This window comes from Aplysia californica, unplaced genomic scaffold, assembly GCF_000002075.1.
Source record: "Aplysia californica isolate F4 #8 unplaced genomic scaffold, AplCal3.0 scaffold00079, whole genome shotgun sequence".
NCBI classification, from domain to species: domain Eukaryota; kingdom Metazoa; phylum Mollusca; class Gastropoda; order Aplysiida; family Aplysiidae; genus Aplysia; species Aplysia californica.
The window spans coordinates 964293-985556 of NW_004797349.1; the positions used below are offsets into that span (position 1 = coordinate 964293).

General features: G+C 38.7%; 1 protein-coding gene across 1 annotated transcript in view; it reads right to left on the reverse strand.

Annotated features, from left to right (window-relative positions):
• Window positions 1-2842: 2842 nt before the first annotated feature.
• LOC101858615 (protein white) overlaps window positions 2843-21264 on the reverse strand; it is a gene marked incomplete in the record, with an annotated part of 26249 nt that continues 7827 nt past the window's right edge. Inside the window, 18 exon segments of the mRNA XM_013080243.2 lie at window positions 2843-3531; window positions 5253-5371; window positions 5891-5991; window positions 7791-7896; window positions 8675-8752; window positions 10397-10454; window positions 10966-11058; window positions 12189-12320; window positions 13112-13217; window positions 14092-14117; window positions 14871-14969; window positions 15498-15600; window positions 16895-16966; window positions 17296-17372; window positions 17873-18064; window positions 18911-18982; window positions 19746-19838; window positions 20989-21082. Coding sequence (XP_012935697.1) covers window positions 3427-3531; window positions 5253-5371; window positions 5891-5991; window positions 7791-7896; window positions 8675-8752; window positions 10397-10454; window positions 10966-11058; window positions 12189-12320; window positions 13112-13217; window positions 14092-14117; window positions 14871-14969; window positions 15498-15600; window positions 16895-16966; window positions 17296-17372; window positions 17873-18064; window positions 18911-18982; window positions 19746-19838; window positions 20989-21082 — 1726 coding nt within the window.

Consider the following 21264-nt stretch of genomic DNA (forward strand, 5'->3'; position numbering starts at 1 on the left):
TTCTTCTTCTTCTTCTTCTTCTTCTTCTTCTTCTTCTTCTTCTTCTTCTTCTTCTTCTACGTCTTCTTCTTCGATCTGCCTTGAATTCTTTAGATACAGCCGGTATTGCTTTCATGAAGAGGATCACGGTTTCAATAAAAACTTGCTCACTGGGAGATGACGAGGGGGTGGGGGCAACAATAATCATCCATACTCTCAAAATCTATTATTGTGAAACAGAAAAATACATTTAAAAAAAAAAAACGTTTCATATTAATTTATTCATTTTTGTCAACAAAATAATACTATTATTTTTTTGGCCCAAAGCATTTTGAGTAATCCTTGGTACCTTGACAATAATGTAAAAAGTACACTTTGCAATGGTTATAATAAGTTTCTTTGTTCACAGCTCTTGTACACTTGGCGTGTTTCACACAATAAATTACAATTCTTTTCAAATTCATTTCAAATGCACAATGTGACAGGTGGCAATAAAAATACATGGTATTCACTGTTTATAGATCTAACAGCAATACACTGGAATGGAGAAAGATCAATTTTACAGTGAGTGGATCAATAGCCATGTCATTTTAAATGTCACATCACATTTTTACTTTGCATTTTTTATAAGGTAGACACTATGTGGTAATCGGCCTAGAAATAAAGTCAGAAAGTTTATTTTTTTAATGCTTAATTGAATTCACTCTTATGCCAGTAAAGGCTTTATGCTATACTGAGCAGAAGTAAAAATAAACGTACAGTTTTTGTTTTTCTCGTCTTGTTTTTTATTTCCTCAAATATGATACGCTTAATAAAACCGCACCCATCATTATTATTACAAAAAATGTAACTTATGACTTAGCTGTGGAGAATGGCCTGGTAGCTGGAGAAAAGATATTGGACTTTTCTTCATTCATGAGCGTACAAGGAAAAAGAAAAGGTCAAACAACTTCCAGTCGTGTTGACAGCCACTCAAGAGAGATTTCGAGCCTAGGATGTGGAGAGTGCATAAATGATCTCCTTTGTGCTTTGCTGGGAACAAGACTGGAATTCGCACGAGAAGTTTTTGGAGCAATTCAGTTTTACAATGTGAGGGAAGTGTATAAAGCTGAGGATTAGGCAAAAAAAAAAAGAACAACCCAACAAACAAAGCAATAGCAACAAAGGTCTATAAAAATAATAATTCGGAGAAAACATTATTGAGCTTTGAAAGGCTTACTTGATAAGTCAGGTTAAAAGCAAACGACAAGACTTTGAGCATCAGAAAAGCCTGAGGCATCATCATTCGGTCTTTGTTTTCAAACCCTCCATATCTAATGCGCTAATATGTGGGAGTGCAAGAGTACACCCCAACATTTTTGTAAAACAAAATAGCACCTTCAAAACAAAAACAAAAGAAAAAACAATAGCGAAAGAGATTTAGCCCTCCAAAAAAACTTTAAAAATTACAATAGAATGCTGAAAAATGTTGCAGAAACAAAAGCACGAAGTATCAATTGATGAAAACGAATTTTGTGAAATGGCCTGACATAGCAAAAACCACAATTAAAACATTATGATGCACGTTCAACTACAGACTTCAACATAAGTTAAGGACCACTTACAAACACTCTGAGTGGTATTCTTGGGTCGACGTGCACGTGGGCATTCTTGGACTGATCCAGTAGCTTGATGGCGCTACCTCATGCGGACACGACAGAGTGTGACACTGCAAACCTTTTGGCAACTTCTCGGGCTCCAACTCTATCCTGCAGCCATGCCATAGCTCTGGCACAATCAAAGACTCCCAGCTTTCGTCTTGGTGGCATGTTGATGCGATACTGGATTTTGCGCAAACGACGATTTATATTGCCACCAAAGTGAGCACAGTTCGAGACCATACATCCGTTTATGACGTGCATCAGAAATTTTAACTGAGGAATGTCCGTGGTGCCGCACACAAGTCGATAAAAAACCCCGGAAAATTTGGCTAAAATTCCCCAAGAATATCCGTGCTGCCCGTGGTGGTTTTGGCCCTTTAGGAAGCTTTGCAGTGTTCATTGGTGACCCATTAACACTTTCAAAGCAAAATATTTTGAAGCATTCCTTGCTGTCTTTTTTTCAGATTTAAAAAAAAATCAGGGCTGTCTGTCAAGGTGGTCTTAAACTTATGTTGAAGTCTGTTTAAACAGACCGTAAAACCAGTTTTTAAAACCATGTCTGTGATGAAATCGTTAGGCACTTCGCTGTGTATGTAGAAAAACCTGGTTTCGATTACCATTTGGGGTAAATTTTCATCGAGTATCTCCGTCTTGCTGAAGGGACGTTGTATCCCTCTCACATGGGGTTGGTCCTGTCAGGCAGAGTAGAAACCTGCCTCCTAAAGTATCTATATTGTGTCCACGGGGGCATAAATGTCTCCAATAAAAACGGTTTTCAGTTCGAATTCCGACCAATAATAAGTTAAAAAGAAATGCACTTCCTCACTACCCATCCTCCATGTCCACACCCCTCTCCTGCACCACTCACCTAACCCATTCCAATCTCATACATCAACAGCCTAGTCTTTATTGCTTCTAACCTGAAGAAAACCGACTGAGCACCACCTAACTCTGGCTGAACCTACAGAATGGCAGCAAGAAAACTATACAGATCTGAGCAAGTCTAACTAACTCAGTTTTGCGCGAAGCGATAGGATCGCCCCGATTGAAGTTTGTTTCCTCCTATAAATCAAGTGGAATGCCACTCGAATAAAACCACTCTCAAGACAAAAATATTGGCGAAAAAAAATTGGAATATGCATACACACATATAAACATGCGCGCACACATACACACGTGCATATACACACATACACACACATACACGCACACACACACACACACACATACACACACACGCACGCGCTTGCACTTATACACACATACACATATACACACACAAGCACACACACGACCCATCAAAATCTGAATCTTTGCAGAAAGACCATAGGCACCTCCGTCTGTCTATCTGTCTGGCTCCTTTTCCCGTGTGAATCGCTTTTTGTAACTCAAAAGGAGAGTCAGACAGGTTTGACAGTACATATAGACGGGCAATACACTGGAAAACAAATAGCTTAGTTTGTTGGATCAATGTCCCATGCACATAACAGGAAAACTCGATCAGCTGGACGCTTCGTACTCATTCTACACTTAAAACTTCCAGTCCATCACGAACACCATGTTCCTGCTACCTTACACCCATAAGGTCACCTGGATACATCCACATTCTAAACACTGGCACCTGGCTGACTCCGTGAGATCACCAAGACTCCGGACATCAGTGGCGTCCCCACATGTTGAGAACAATAAGAGGAGGTGATTGCTCTTCTGGCGATTTGCATCTGAGAGCAAAGTTCTCGTTCTCCATCACCAGCACGCGCAGACAGAAACATGTCAGATACGTCAACCTAGACATTATGTCTTACGTCTATTCCTGGGAGCGTCTTGCGCGTATAGCGAGGGCGATGAATCCAACGATGTAAAAACCGATCATGATTGCACACAGGCACCCGTAGTTCAAGTCAACGTCGTGCTGGGGACAGGATAAGATACACTTAGTTCCAGGGTATTTGACTGGGCTCAACAGAGAGTCAACAACAAGCAGAAATTTTACCCTAAGGTAGATTAGGATTTAAACAGCGTTGGCGAAAAAAAGAATACTTAATACACATTATGACCGATACACCATTTAATAATGCCACTTTCCTCCATACTATACACAATGAACTTCGAACAACCACATGTAACCAATGAGCTCGTACTTCAATACCCCAATATTGTGTCTGTTGTGCAGCTGTTAAGCGCTTCGTTGTCGCATGCAGAGGACCAGAGTTGTTTTTTTTAGTAGAGGTTTTACGGCGCTCGCAACTGCAAAAGGTCATATGAGCGCCAGAAGATTAGAGGTGTTACAAGAGAGTAACAAACATAAAAAAGAAGAAGGGGAGATAATGACGATAGATGTTTGATAGGAAAGAAGAAGCAAACCAGCCCAGAGCACCCGCCAACCACCCATGGACCAGAGTTTGAAATCCTGTCTGGAGAGAAATGTTATCGAGTATCTCCTCCTTTCTGCTAGGACGTTGTATCCTACTCAGCTTGGGTTGACCCTGACATGCAAGGTCGGAGAAGTCTCCGACTTCTATACTTCTATTGTACATAACAGCTTGCACTAAAAAGATTAATTCCATCTTTTTAGACTACAAACATCCCTTGTTCCCTCAAATAAAAACATCAGTCAGAAGTAAAAGACCTAGGCTTCAGATCTGTAACAAAGAAAGATACAGAAGGTCATTTTTACCATCATCTATCAAAATGCTTCAATCTTAACCATCTTGTATGAGTATACTTACGATCTTAGAGCATGCATCAAAATAACATTGAGTGTGTATCTAGCTTACGATTATTATTTTTCATATTGCTACTCATTTATATAAAGCTTGTGATTGTAAGCCTATGCGTGTGTGCATGTGTATGCGCGCGCGCGCGTGTGTGTGTGTGTGTGTCTGTTTGTATGTGTGTGTGTGTCTGTTTGTGTGTGTGTGTGTGTGTGTGTGTGTGTGTGTGTGTGTGTGTGTGTGTGTACACGTGGTGAAACATCAAACCAATGTGCCAGGATCAGGACAATAAAGATGTATCTTATCTTAACTTATCTTATCTTATCTTATCTTATCTTATGTCTGATATAAACTGAGTCGATGGAAGCGTAAAACACCTACATGTAAATACAAAATACGAATGGTACAAGGAGAAGACAATAAAAACAATAAGAGGAGCAACAGCAAAGAAATAACTTGATCAAGAACAGCGGCAGTAAACACAATCACAGCAACAGCAACAAAAACAACGGTAGCAATCACTGCATCAAATTACGGTAATAGCAAATGAAATCAAACATGCACTAAGAAAAACAACGGTAGCAATCACTGCATCACATTACGGTAATAGCAAATGAAATCAAACATGCACTAAGAAAAACAACGGTAGCAATCACTGCATCAAATTACGGTAATAGCAAATGAAATCAAACATGCACTAAGAAAAACAACGGTAGCAATCACTGCATCAAATTACGGTAATAGCAAATGAAATCAAACATGCACTAAGAAAAACAACGGAAGCAATCACTGCATCACATTACGGTAATAGCAAATGAAATCAAACATGCACTAAGAAAAACAACGGAAGCAATCACTGCATCACATTACGGTAATAGCAAATGAAATCAAACATGCACTAAGAAAAACAACATCTCACAGGATCCATGCTGTTGTAAGCCAGAACTTCAGCCCCAGTGTTGAACTGGCATGCACGGACTCGACAGATCTCCTCCATGGTCATGTTGGGAAAGATGGTGGCGTTCCTATTCTCGCACGCTGAAGGTTTGGGAAAGATAACAGATAATAATGGTTTTAACGAATAGACAGTGGCGAGGGTTTTACCCATAAAACCAACTTTAACATTCTGTTAACATGGATTTGCTCCCCTCACCTCCCCAATTCTCTCTCTCTCTCTCTCTCTCTCTCTCTCTCTCTCTCTCTCTCTCTCTCTCTCTCTCTCTCTCTCTCTCTCTCTCTCTCTCTCTCTCTCTCTCTCTCTCTCTCTCTGCCCTTTCCCATTCTCTCTACCCCTCTTTCTCTCTTTCTCCCCCCCCCTCTCTCTCCCTCTCTCTCGTTCTCTCACTCCCTCACTAGCATCTTTATCTCTATCATGATGTTCATTTAGACTGAATACACAATAAACAGGAAACTGCATGCCGACCCTGAGAACGGAAGGTTGTATTAAATGAGCCATCATTATTTTGCTTTCTCCTCTTTACAATCTAACCTGCCTTCCAAACGTGTCTAACTACGTAAGAATTTCACAGATACATGTCTGTAGTAAAATGCACTTACCTATGTGTGACTTGCTCTCCCATTGGCTCACAAGCATTATTTCATTGGCATACTTGAACCATGACATCTTTTCCAGCCAAATAAAGTAGACCGGTGTATCGCTGTTGACAGGAAAAAATTGGTTAAATGCTGTGCAATTTCTGTCAATCTTTTAAAATGATAACTTTTCATCCAAACATCCATACTTGTTTTATTTCCTTGTTAGGTGTTTTGTGTGTGTGTGTGTGGGGGGGGGGGGGGGATAATTTTTATTTAATTTGATTACACTTAAGAGAAGTCCGACGTAACAACGAAATACTTAATCTGTAAGGACGGGACACAACTAATGGGAAATGCATCAGAAGTTAATTTGTTGCAGGTGAGAAAAGACCATAACTATTCCTTTAGGCCTCAAACCACAAGCTACTTCGTGTCATTCGCAGTTCACTCACTGCTACGGTAGTGCAAGTTTAATCATATAATTTATTCTGAACGGTTCTTCATAGACCAGTCATCGGTTGCCTCATTGTAAGACTTCAAAAAGAAAATAGAGCATTATTTTTTTTTTAAAACGTCCTCTCAATTCTCTTTACTGATAGAGACTAATCTCTCAAATACCTACTCTTTAATCACAATTCCTTCAAGAAGTCTGTGTCATTGATACGACCCAAAATGCCCTAAAATACTGACGCTTTCTTAATAATACATGTAATAATAAATTGTATGACGCAAATTCCCGATCAACAGCGAGCTCTACTGTGCTTTACAATTTGTAATACATGTATTATTATTATTATCCCAGCAAACCTGTTAGCATTCTGAAACAATCTCAAGTTCCTAGGAAGCATGCAGTGCAAGCTGTCATTTTACAAGAACGTAAACTGTGTAGCTGTTCATACTTGGCTGAAGGGAGGAAAATTAGTTTAAAGTGAGAAAATAACGTCGGGCCCCAAACGTAGCCCATTGGGATGTCCATGAGATATCCCTACACGTCATTATATACCCTCTATAAAAACGAACGCCTGACTCGGCCCACTGACAAAAATATTCAATCTTTGACCTATGATAAGAGATATGTGCACAACCTGTACTTTTTCATTATGGAAACTTTATTTAACAAATGAGTGTTTTATGATGTGATATGGGCCAATGGCCTTAAACACTGAATAAACTTATTTACTAACGTATAGAAAAGAAAATACGTTCATACGTTTTGTGAATTGACTTCCTATACCAATTTTTAGCTTATGAGATTGTTTTACTCACTGTCTCTAGGAGTAGTAAAATGACTCAGGCCAAAACGTTACCAATATGATGGTACACAGCATTATGGTCTATCTCAATAAACATCAACATCTGTCTGTTCTTTCATTTTAAAGTATGATTCATCAAAGTCAGTTATCACTACCTTGATCATGATCTATTAAAATAAGCTGGTGAGTGTGCTTTCTAGACTTGATTCAAGTCGAAATGACAGGACAGCAGCTAAAATGACCCTGAAAATAAATTTCCATCTTGATTATGGACACAGAAAAATTCTTGTGTTCTACGTATGTAGCGAAGGCTGCATAATGCCAATATATTGCAGACCTACGATGTACACTCTGATGTAGTTCCGGTTCACTATAGAGCCCACGATTTGACTAAATTTGGTACCAAATGAAGGGCCAGTTGGGGAGGAAAGGGGGAGGGAGTTTCACAAGCAGAAAACCTAACTGAGATAGATGTTTTGCCTTTAATTTGGGTGCTCATGGTGTGAACATTTCGTAGCAACATTTTTTATAAAGAGCAAAGAGCGGCGGATATATAGGTGCACGGTCAAGGATTTTTTATCTCAAGTCTATGACTAGTACTTATTACAACAGTATTATCAGACGGTCATACGTCTTAGAGTGAAGGAAGTGAATTAAGGTAAACTTACTCCGCGTTCAAGAACAGACCACCAAACAAAAGGAATGGCACGAGGACAGGGGACGCTATTGACAAGGCGATGGTGGTGTCCCCGGCAATCACAGATATGACGTACCCTGCAAACAAAACCAAATTAAAAGATCAATACATAGATACATGAATTCATAACCTTTTTCAATATAGATGATTTTACGCCCTAATCGACAAAATTTAGATCAATTTTAGGAAGCAGGCTTCGGCCCTGCCTGTCAGGACTAACCCGGGCTAAGAGGAATACAACATCCCATCAGACAGACCAAGTACTCGATAAAACTTCAGCCTACTCGGGAATCAAACACGGGTCATCTGCCAGCCACAGCAAAGTGTCTAGCTGCTACAATGCACACAACGGTGTTATGTAGGCCCTACATGTTCTAAAAAACTAAAGACAAACCAATAGGAACGACTGTTTCGGCTCTTTGCCTCCATGAATATGAGGCGAAGAATTTCGTCACAATTTACTAGAGTTCCATTCTCTTTCTTAATCCAGAGAAAAAGGTGAAACATTGAGACCTGGAAGTAGCCAAAAGTTCTGTATTACTAAAGTTTATTTAAATTACTTTCAAGAGAACAACTTCAAAGCACACCAACATTTTAGGAAATGGTATACACAATTTTTTTTTAAATTAGTGAATTTATCAGCACCATCTATCGTTCTATAATATCCATCCATCCATCCATCCATCCATCCATCCTTCCATCCATCCACCTGTCTGTCTGTCTCTCTGTCTGTCCGTCCGTCCGTCCGTCCGTCCGTCCGTCTGTCTGTCTGTCTGTCTGTCTATCTGTCTGTCGGCCTGTTTGTCTGTCTGTCTGTCTGTCTGTCTGTCTGTCTGTCGGTCTGTCATTTCTTACCTAGACCCACCGAGGTAATGGCCACCAGGATTAAAACCCCGCAACAGATCATGAACCCGTCTGTAGTTTCCTTGAGGCCTGGAACAAGCAGGAAATCTTAGTATAAGTAAACTTGAGAACCCATTCCAAGCGTACAAGACCTACTAGGCACGCCAAAGCTCTCTACTATCAGTGGAGCCACATTTGAATTGCCATGTCAATCACTGAAGTTACGTTTAACTTTATCTGAGAACGTGGGTCGAGATTAATATTAAATGAAATCCGAAGGTAACAGTTGTTCGCATGCTGCAGTAGTGGTGTTTGTGAAAGTTTGAGGAAATAACAGCACAACTAAATACAGTGGAGTTCGCTTAAAGTATACACGCTTTATCTTTGAACAATCGGTTGAAGTGAACGATATTCTGTGGTCCCGATTGAAACGCTTTTTGTTTCAGTTGAATAATAGTGGATAAAATGAACCGGTTTCAGGGCGAAATCTGACAAAGTGAAGGCCCAAATTGAGTGAAAGCGAAGAATGGACAGGCCGTGTCACTGTGGCCGCGCAGCGAAAATAAAATTCTTTGCCTTGGGCATCCGCAGACAATCCCACCCCCCGGGGCGATGTCACTGACTGTAGTGTCTTTAGGCCATTCCCAAAGGGGGGACATTTCTCGTTCAAGCATAGTAGAATTGTAAATGGGCTGACTCATGTCACGTTCATAACTGTGCTTGATCTACAACAGGGAACTGCTTTTTTTTCTTTCCTGATCCTTACTATTGTCATTTTCCTCTATTTCTTTTGTATGTTTGTCACTCTCCTGTGACCTGCTATTTCAGGGGTGCCTTGATAGTCGAAGCAGACCTTGTGCTGTTGAAGCTAGAGAGATGAGCAGTCTAAGTCTGATTCCCTGTAAAGACTTCTCTGTTGACATCCGCCCCTTGGCGCTCATATGACCTTATTATGCAGTTGCGAGCGCCGTAAAACTCTACTATAAAAAAGGCAACCCCAGCTCGGCGTTGACGACGGCAATCCTAGAAAGAAAGAGCTCTAGTCTAGGCTCGCCCGCTGTATTGTCTCCCCACCCCACCTCCACCCTAGACCCACCACTGCGCGTAGCTATTGTTTCTAGGCCTCCACCCTACAAAAACTGTTAAACTGAACCTCGGATAAAGTGAACACGTTCTTCTGGTTCCAAAGAAATCACTTTAAGCGGACTCCACTGCATTATGCTCTACCTATATCAGGCACTGCAAACTGTACTGGGCAATATCTTCTATTTATGACACAATGTGTATTACGAACAAGATTTCTCTAAAACATTTCCATGTACTGCTATGCTAAGCACAGCTGAACATAGCTGAACACCTTAGAGTAGTTAATAAAACAAGAACATAGATCTTTATGGTACATTCTGCATTTCGTTGTAACGGTCCCTGACATATAATAATAGGACATCCAGTTAATCTCTTTTATTAACCTGGCTTGGAAAATTGAGGTAAATTATTTCTTCTTTTTCCTTTTAATAACAAACTTAGCTTCATTTTGTTGACATTGTGATGTCGCCAATTGTTCTGTAGTTTCTATACATTTTCAGGTGAACTTACTTCGGAAGACGGCTTTACAATATGAAACTTTTCATAAGCCTCTACTAATACTAATATGCCTTATTTCTCAGGTTTAGAGACGTATAATATGACAGTTAAACTGAACACTTCAAATGAATAAACGAACAAACTAATTACCCATCATCCAATAGGTCACTGTGGCGAACATTACTGTAACGGCGGCAAACAACGGCAACTGGGGAGGTATTGAAGGGCATGTTAGGCTTACTAAATGGGCATCAACAAACTGTGGAAAGAATAACAAATTAGGTATTCATACAACCGAAACTGGGTGTATTACGGTCACTGTTGAGTATAAGAATAAGGATTTATTACGATGACTAACTATTAAGAATAGGAATAAGAATAAGAATTTAAAAAAGAATAAGAATGAGAATGAAAATAAAAACAAGAATAAGAATACGATTAAGGATAAGAATAAGGATGAGGATAAGAGTAAAAATATGAATAATAAATATAACAATGAGAATAAGAACAAAAATAATAATATTATTTATAGTAGTATAAGCATAAGGGCTCGTGGGATCAGCCTAAAAGGGGATGGGGGTGGGAGCCACGTATTTCGGGGATTTAGAATTTGTCTTGTGTTTAGGATACCAAAAAAGACGTTTTGAAAAACAATACATTAAAAACTGGATGAGTATTAGATGCCACGGCCATTTACGATCCATTGCTATGTTTCTCACCTCTGAGAAGGCCTTCGTAATGTAGTAGATGTCTATTCTGTACAGTCCAGTTCCCAATTCTCTCATGACGATGCCCATTTCTTCAGGAAAGGACTGTGGACATCAACATCCATTTGAATTACTAATAAATATAACAATCGTTTAACCATACGCAGTTCCCTTTTAGGAAGGTTATAGCAAAGTGCGTCTGTGTTTTATAATGGTTAGCTTATTCGCAGTACAAATTACAGATGAGTTTAACTTTTCCAAAGCGAAAGAAACCTCTAGGGAATGTTTATTTAAAAAAAAAATAATAATAATAAATATATATATATATATATATATATATATATATATATATATATATATATATATTATATTTGTTACAACGATCCTATTTAGTCCCCGTTAGCCTTGCAAGTCAGGGTCTGAGTTGTCCACCTCCTAAACGATCAATATTATGTTCTCAATGGGGATACCAAACGTTAGCAGAGAACCAACTACTTAATGATCAATCATTCAATTAATTAATCAATGATTAAATCAACCAAAATTATAGCATATTTTCCACACTAACGTTTACCACCAGTTCACCAGGTTTTGCAAATAACCTGAACCAGAAAGTAGAATAGCCATTTTTTTAAAGCTAGCTATAACAATGAGCAAATGAGCATGGTATCCACTGTCTCAGAAAATAAAAAGGTTACCCATGTGCGTAATGGATAGGACGATTCTTTACATAGATCAGTGCATATTATTATATTCGGCGTATGATCCTCTTTTACCAATAGCGATCCTTTTGATAACCACTATGCTTCCTCAAAAGTCGAAACTCTTTGATTTTAAGTGGCTTTCATTCAGTTTGCCTCTCAATAATTTGCGTTTGTTTCGGTTAAATGTATTCACATTTGATTCTTATTCAAAGGAACCTTTCCATACGGAGTAGCAATACGAAGACAAACATCTTTGAATGCACGCAAACGAAAAATTCCAAGCCTCTTCTCATTTTGAAAAAAAAAACCCACCCACAAGGAGCTACATTTAGTCATGTCTTTCAAACCTCACATTGGAAGTTATGCAATTCAAGTCCCACGGTCTTCAGTTGTTAGTTTCAGAAAACTATACGACAACGGGTCTCATTACATCAGGCAGAGAGTGCCACAAAATAAGCGCCAAAGACGTAGAATGACCGAAACATTTTCGTAAAACACATATTAAAAATAAATAATAAAAACATGACTTACTGTGAGCACAGCAAAGAGGTTCGTAAAAGAAATGTTCACGATCAAGAGGAAGACACCGCCGTTTATGTTCTGAACTCCTTTCTGATCAACTTCCAACTGGAGGTATACCAGCCCCAACACAAGTGCAATTGCCTGAGGAGGTCAACGGCACTTAACCATTTTAAAACAAAATTATGACGTGTTTAATTTGAGCACATTGGAGGTATACATGGTGGTCATGCTTACAACATTAGGCCCTATTGCACGCCTACGAGACATGGACACTTAACAAGCAAACACCATGCCAGAAAACTTCAGCTATTAACATAAATGCCCTTTTTGATCTGCCTTGCATTTTCATTCTGCCCAAGAAAAATCAGTCAGAATGGGCAGTCCACCTCGCTTGGATGTCTTACACATATTAGAAGATTGTCTTCTCCAAAGACTGTTCCGTGGTACACTTGTGGAGGGCAAGCGTTCACAGAGTGAACAGCAAAACTGTTTCCTAAGTCTCATAGGAGAGCTTTGAGACGACTCAGTCTCCTTGGAAACACAAGCAAGAGACCGTCCCACCTGGCGATGCAACACCAGCATGTAGCTACATACAATTAAAATTACTATTTCTCTGGTGCATTTTGGCTTGGCAATGATGTACGGATGTGTGTTTTGTGATTACGATCCATATCGTCGGCAAGCCGTTAAAATGTTATAAGCCCACGAGCAAAATATTCCTGAAGAAAATATATTTTCAGTTTTCGAAGAAATTGTACCTAAATTACATACATCTTTTTTGCTTTTCCCCATATCCTGCAACCAATACCACATAATACTATTGAGAAATTGGAGTTCTTTTTATAATCCAGATTTTGGGCTAAGTACATATTGTGAACAGCTGTCTGACGATTAAAAAATGCTTCTTTAGACATGAGAACTCTAAGGCTTACCACTGACTGAACGATCCGCACCCAGAAGAGCATATGGTCACGGAACTGGGATGTCCAGCTTCGCCAGAATAAGTTGGTCAGTTGCACGAAATACGAGGAGGTATATCTGAGGGTAGCAGTGGAAGTAATTGATAGAGTTGTTTACTGTGGGTTAGTAATACTTATTGTTGCTGTTTCTGATTTTTTTTAGTCGCATGTCCTTGTGCGTGGTGCTGTTGGTGTTGTTGCTGCTGGTGTTTTTAAGTAGTTATTGCTACTGTGTTACTTACTGTCAGATAGCAGTAAAAGTAGCAAAGCTGAGGCAGTAGTACTATTGGGAACTAAAAAGGACCCCCAAAAAATGATTCAGGACTCCAATTGATTTTGAATTTCAAACTTTCGATAGGTAGGTCAGTTGTAAAATTATTCTGTGCAAGTGCTACTTGGACAGCAAAAGAAAGAAAGAAAAACAGAAAAAGAAAACAAGAAATGAAGGTGGAAAGGGGAAAGGTGTCTCTGTTGGGGAAATACTGTCAAAAAAGAACTGGGGTTTATAAAGTTCTAATCAGAGACAAGGGAAATAACAACGAAAAATTGTGTTATAAATTTGTCCGGTGTGATGGTTATAGTTCATAAAAACTTATCGTTCTTTGCCGCAACATCACAGTGAAGGATGAAAAATGAATACAATTATGTTAGTTGATTTCTGTTTGATTAAGACACTGCATCTTAACAATGAAAAGGAAATGTGTGGCTTTTTCATGTTTACAGTTGTGTGTAATGACACCTTGTAGATTGTTTAGTTATTCTATTTCCTGTAACTGATGCATCAATAATATTTCGAACATAATGTGCATGTACAATCGTTTCTTAAACGATTTTCTCTTCTTTATTTTTTGCCGCAAGGAGGAAAAGGAAATAATATTTCATGTGAGCAAGCAGTAATAAGGGTACCATAAGGTGAAATGGGACAAACAGCTATTATTTTATTCTTTCTTTACCTTGATTCACCGGTGATCTCCTGTAACTGTGGACGACATCAGTTTTTAAAAAAATTAATTTTATAGGGCAAAATAAAAACCCGTTATAGATGATCAAAAGCATTCATTCTTTTATCAACAACATGAGCATGTACATTTTCTGTTTCTACCTGGCACAACTAAAAACGTTGCTTTTTAACAAACTGTTGCAGGTTTTTCACAAATGTAAGAAAAAAGTCAAGAGCCGTGTTCACATGTATGTGACTCTCAGTTTCAATCTCATAAAAACTAAACTATATTATTCTAATCAGAAAAATGTAGTATCACAATTTTTTATGTAGTGAAGTTCTCTATGCTCAAATGTCGGCAAAGAGAAGTGAAAACAAGTATTTTAAGAACTACAACAAACACACTTGAGCAGAATTATTCTCTTTTACGATGAGCAAACACATTGCGGTGCCACTGAAAGAAATATTAAACTCAAGGGAAATGGTAGCAACGTTGTAATTTTAAAATATGGAACACAAATAACGTTTACCCTTGGACGAAAAGGCAGTCCACGGACGAGCAGAACACTGTCTTTCAACGTGAATGAACAAAACGAGGGCGGTAAACTTTCAATAATAATATCATCGCTGTCTAGAATGCAGATTTCATGTCTCTCGATGCTGAAAATCAATGTATAGCCTATGATTGAACTTTCGCGAAGCGAAGAAACAAAAGATAAAGAAAAATACTGGCAAAAGAGAAGTTTATTAAAACATAAAGACAAAAAAGTAGCCTTGATATTTTTCACTTACCAGAACAGCGTCTGCCAATTCTGACTCACGGATCCGAATGTCGATCTCTGAATCGATGTGACTTGCCTGGGTACTCTCTAAGAAACTGTCACAGATTGCCTATAGAGCCAAAACAATCAGACTCTTTTGAGTGTATGCATGAATATATCATACTCAATTGATGTGTATGCAAGACTGAAAGAATATAAGCGTGTTGTTGTGTGTATTTAAAGACGAGTCAGTCGTTCTGCAGCAACATCACAGGACTAACAAATCAATCAAATTATTCAACTGTAAAAAAGAAGAGGAAACGGCAACCCAAAACACCCAGAACCGTCTACGTCTTATTGTGTGGTAACGGGGCACGGTTAGGGGAGTCAGTGGATTGTTTAAAATAATATATTAACATGATTTCTGTCATCACCTTTTTACCAGTCACAAAAGTTTGCAGCAACAAAAAGTAACCAATTTTCTTAGCTTTTCATCTAGTTGTTGGCAATTTTCTCACCCTGCTCACTGCGGCTATGGCCAGAATTATTCAAAACATACGAGAGGCTTTTCATCTACATTTTCTTATCATGGTTAATAGATTAACGTGTGTCAAGGAACATCGTTAAAAAACGCTTTGCTAATAAGTACTCCTCTCACATTTGTATTTTTCCGACACTCCTCTTCCTTGCCCGGGACGATGGCCAAAGTCAAGATGTAGTGGTCTGCGGGGTTGAAGTTGCGTGGGCACGGATAGTTAAGTCTGAAAAGAAATAAAGTACCGTGATTCACTTGTGGCACAAAAATATACGTAATGTTGTGTACATAATGTTTAATACGTAAATGCTTTTAATGTTCATATGAAAGTACCTGTGCGGTCTAATTTAGGCTTATAAGGTGGCTTTAACCTAAATGTTAATATACTTTTAACAAAAGATCCCGCTCACAAGTGCCCAAAATTTTTGTAAATAAAAATAAATAAAAGTAAAGAAGACACCCAGCGCGCTAAACCTGAAACCTAACAAGGCGACGCTGAAAAAGCGGCAGGTTGATTCCAAATTGTTGCTTCAAAAGAAAATGTACCAATCAAATTGTCCTAACAATTCTCCTCCCCCACCTCCTCCACCATCTTCTCCTCTGCATCGTCCTCCTTCTCCTCCTCCTGTCTTCCTACTCCTCTTCCATGTGAGTTTCAATTTCTAAAAACATGTCAATATCTCCAACCAAAGTTTTGCTTGGTCTTGCAAGAGCAGCCAATGCTGGATTAAAGAGATCAAGAAAAAAAATAAAAATGATATGTGTGATTGCGTAACATAACCATCGTTACTTCGACCCTGCCTGTCAGCCCAACCTAGGCTAAATGAGATAGTATCCAAGCAGTCGGACTGATAAGCTCGATAAAATAACTTCCCTACGCTGGAATGGAGCTCGGGTCTTCTGAGAGCAACGCCTGTAAAACCTTACAATTTCATTTCAAATGTTATTACAGTCCAGTCCAGGCTAACAGCATTAGCAATTTTACAACACCAGCAAAGATGAAAGTCATGAGTAAATGTGACTCTGTTCTGGTAATTCAAAATGGATTTATTTTTAAATTCAATAATTATTGAAAACGTTTTTTGTGTTTGAGTAATTCATAGAAGCACATCGACACAGAAATGTTTATTTGGTACTGAGAAAAAGTAAGACAGACAGCAAGAAAAAAAACAAGGAAAGTAAAGAAGTTGGATCTGCCAGTGGCGCCCTTTAACCACACGACTCAAAACCTTTATACCAGAATTCAGTAAACAAGTGGCTAAAAGAATACACTTTTAACAGAGCTCCTCTTTAACCCCTTCACTGCTGAAAAATTTCCATCAACATCTTATACCTAGAAGATTAAATGTTAATGCAATGAATATTTAAACTCAGAGAATGGTTTCAGAATAAGCAAAATCACAAGCTGCAACTAAAACAACTAAAACATGTGTCAACCAGATGAAACAATACGAGTTGAGAATACAAGCCAGAACCTACGTCTATCCAGCAGTGAAGAGGTTTAAATACTTCGTTCTCACCTTGTGAAAAAATCGATGGCGTCCTGGGATGACCCCATAAAAGCCACTCTACCTTCAGACAACAAGAGGACCCTGTGAAGGAATGGCGAACAATATTATTTAAAAGTATTAATATTTTTGGAAACGACATCAGAGGACCAAAGTAAAATTTGACAATAGAACATAACATTTTTCTTACCAGGAAAATCATGCAAACAAAAATTTGTCCCCAAAATAGTAATATTATTATAATGAAATAGTTACAATTCTTTAAAGACAAATTCAGACGGGGAAAGCTTATTTACCTCTGAAAAATTATGATTAACAGCTACAAACATGAATGATTTCATTGTATTCTGTCTGTATAGCTATAATATATGAGGACATAATTTCTAAGATTAAAAAGAAAGCTAGCAACTTACTGGTTAAACAAAGCAAATAATTCTGAGGACGGTTGGTGAATGGTGCACAGAACTGCTCGTCCTTTTGAGGCCATTTTCTGAAAAACAGAATTTAAGAATATAAAAGTTTCTATTACAATGATATTGTTTTAATATAGCATGATATACATAGTAAACAAGTTTGAAGGCTATTCCATAATATTATACATTGTTTAATGTCAATTTTAAAATAGAAACTGAGATACGAACACTTTTTTTTTCTTTCTGTCCCCGTCTCCTTTCTCTCCCTCCCATCTCCCTCCCCCCACACACACACTCTCTCTCTCTCTCTCTCTCTCTCTCGGTCACTCTCTCCCTCTTTCTCTCGTAGCTATCTCTCTATCTCTTTATCTCTCTCCCTCACATATGACATTCTCTACCATTTTCATTTTCACATTTTATAACTTTGTCCATATATCACTGAAGACAACTACTATCATTAGCATTCTATTCTATACAGTGAAATTTCCAAGACCGTTAGACTAATTATCCTAATAATTATTTGTAAATGAATGAGTTCTGAAAGCTCAAGACTGCCTTCAAACAAGACCCCACTCACTTGAAGAGTATGCACAATGCTCTGCGCCATGAAAGTGTCCAAGCTTGACGTTGGCTCATCACAGAAGAAGATGGGTGGGTTGGTCAACGCTTCAGAAGCAAAGGACAGCCGCTTCCTCTCACCACCAGAGATACCTTTCCTGGAGCCACTAGCTGCTCCAATTCGGGAGTCTGCGCATCCAGTAAGTCCCATCTGTTAGACGAAAGGATTGGGGTTAGCTCAAAGAAAATAGAGGCAGTATTGTTTAAAGATAGTCTATTAGTAAAACAGCACGCTGAAATTATATGATCAATCTGCACAGAAGATGTGGGGTTAAAAAGTAATTATTGACATAAGATTATGAAAGAAACAGGTTAGTTGACACTGTCTGCCAATAGCCTTGAGACTGTCTGCCAGTGTCATTCCGGGCTATCACCCAAGTCAGTAAAATGGGATTTTGGTCCGTCTGTGTACTACATGACTTAATATACTCTGTATGTCGGAATTAAACTAACGCCTTCTCGATTTACGCTCAGTGACGTAGCCATCAAACATCAGACCAGAGTTTACAGTCTACATCATTTTTCTTCATTATAACCAGTGTCCAAGACATCCGCGCTGGTCTAGGACAACCAATTTTCTTTTCGACAATGGTGGCCATCTTGGACAGTTTCGACTGGATTATCACCTTTAAAAAATAACCATGAAAGCGTACGTATGGCCAATTCGTTAGTAGGGATGCGAGAGCCGGACTCTAAACAAAGCACACACAGAGAAGACTGGACATAGAGGCAAACAAATAGAGAAGTGCTCCAAATGGCAAGATCTGAAAGATCTATAATCAGAGCCATCCGAAAAAGACAATTGGGATTCTTTGGAAACGTATCGGTAAATAGATTAGAAAAACTGCTGCTGTGTAGAAAGAGAGAGGGCAAGAGGAGAAGAGGAAGGCAAAGAACAAGATACACAGGTAGCCAGAACAACTTTGCAACGAATATACAAAGAGAAAAAAAAAACGAGCAGATAAAGACGACACACCTGAAGAAGAAGAATTCTTACCTCTTGCATGACCTCCTCTACACGAGCAAGACGAGCCTTCTTACCCAGCGTTTTGTCCATGCGAAGCAAAGCCTGTTTAGGGATAAGAAAAAAATGAAGGACTACTACTTTTCCTGCTGCTTCTGTCATTGCTTATATTACTGCTGTAGCTGCTGCTAGTATTGAAGATATTTCTTTTTCTTCTGCTGCTGCTGTAAATTACTGCTGCAGCTACTGCTACTGCTGCTTTCTCTACTGCCGCGAATACAAATAGGATGCTACTACAGTCATAATGTTTACTATTACTGATACGATTACTACTATAGAACTAATGCACACACACACGCACCTGTGTGTGTGTGTGTGTGTGTGTGTGTGTGTGTGTGTGTGTGTGTGTGTGTGTGTGTGTGTGTGTGTGGGAGTGTGTGTACATACATATTCATGTACATGCAGATAAAAACACATAGTCAAACTGAAGAACAAGTGTTCCGACAAACCGATGGTTGACAGATACAATAACAAAGTATAAACGAAAGATAGAAATGCGCTATCAACGAAAATACTGTCATAGAAGGAAGATGCAGACAGACAAAAAAAAATCAACACTCGATCTATCGAACAAATATCTATTTTTAAAAAACAACAACACATAATTATGCGGGGGTGTTGCACAAATAAATGGACAAATAACTGAATCACAGACGGGAGATAAATTAATATAAACGTGTTGACGCGTCAACGGACAGAGACACGAACAGACGAACAGGCAAGTAGGCTGACAGAGAGAAAGTAAACCGAGATGATGGGAAGGTAGACAAGGGGGGATGTAAAGACAAAAATGATATATTACTCATACCCTGAACTGCAGCTGCTCGCGCACAGTGAGGGTGTGGATGAACAAATCACTCTGCTGTACGTAAGCTGACACATTCCTCATGCCATCAGTAATCTGAAAAGAAATCGATTTACTCTTTGTGGTCACACATTGCTTACAGCTGCGCTTTTCTCATAAGACATTATTCATGGAAAACTGAGCGAATCACATAACGCTTATTATAGCTATGTGCATGGAATATTTTCAGTATTGAAAAAATGGATCTTAACACTCGCGTTCCAGGTATAGAAAAAGGCTTAGCGAAAGCGGGGAAACGCTGAGTGTTCCGTCGTCCTACGGCATACAAATTATGACGATATTAAAGAAGACGGATAGAAAACATGTTTGAATCAATCTTTTAAATGATAAAAGCAATGGGCAAAACAGCAACTGCATTGGTGAGTAGAATTAATTTAATCTTCAACAAAAGCACGCCACTAGAAAATTCAGAAAACAAACAAAGCACAAACATGTCAACCTCTTCAAGCACATTTACAGCGCAGCGTAAAGATGTGTAGCAATAGAACTGTACTTTTTCTTAACAATCATCATACCACTGAGCTGGTTAGTTAAGGTTGTATACACGTGACGTAAAGACATATAAAATGACTGTCGTCAAAGCAGAAATAGTAGTTGTCAGTCCATCCGGTGGCGTTACAAGCTCCTTGCTGCTGGTTTCGTATAATATTATAATGCGTTCAGTAAACGATAATAAATGTAAAGTATATCCCCCATTTCGAACTACTTGACCAAGTGCGCAACTTCCAATGTCACCATAGTAATTACAGTGGGGTAGGCATTTCGTCTGTGATAGACAGAAAGCCCAAAGACATAGGATAGGAGAGGTAGGTAATACATTATTTTACACAAATTTCAAAGATATGGTCAATCTTTAGAGTTACAACCAGTTTTTTATCAAACAATTTAACTGTTTGATGGCTCAGTCGACACTATTTAGATCAAGAGTCGGACTTCGACCCGCCTGTCGTAGTCAATCCAAGCTGTGTAGTATACAAAGTCCCAGCACAAAAACTGAGATACTCGATAAAAATAATCCCTTCATAGGAATCGAACTTGGGTCTTCTGCCTGCAACGGCACTGCACATATCCGCTACATCACAAATGCCGGTCTTTGACCATAATAACAATATGAAGCTTCAGAAAAATTAAATTAAAAATAAATAATATTATAATAAATAAATAGGGAAATTCCACAAGTACTTACAGGCACGCCGTTGAGGTAAACCTCGCCTTTCGTGACATAGTCCTTTGTGTTTCTCATTGTCAGCACGTTGAGCAAAGTCGACTTTCCTGAGCCACTAAGAGTAAAAGACGTTGACAAGATGTTAACAAACTTCAAAGTAACTGGATAAATCATCACTTTACGTAGAATGGATTTGTCTGGAGATCTTAGTCTGAATTTGTGTCACGACACTGTGAAATCAGGACGTCGCTTGTCAATTTTTGGGCTTATCAATTTAAAATAAAGTTGAAGACAATA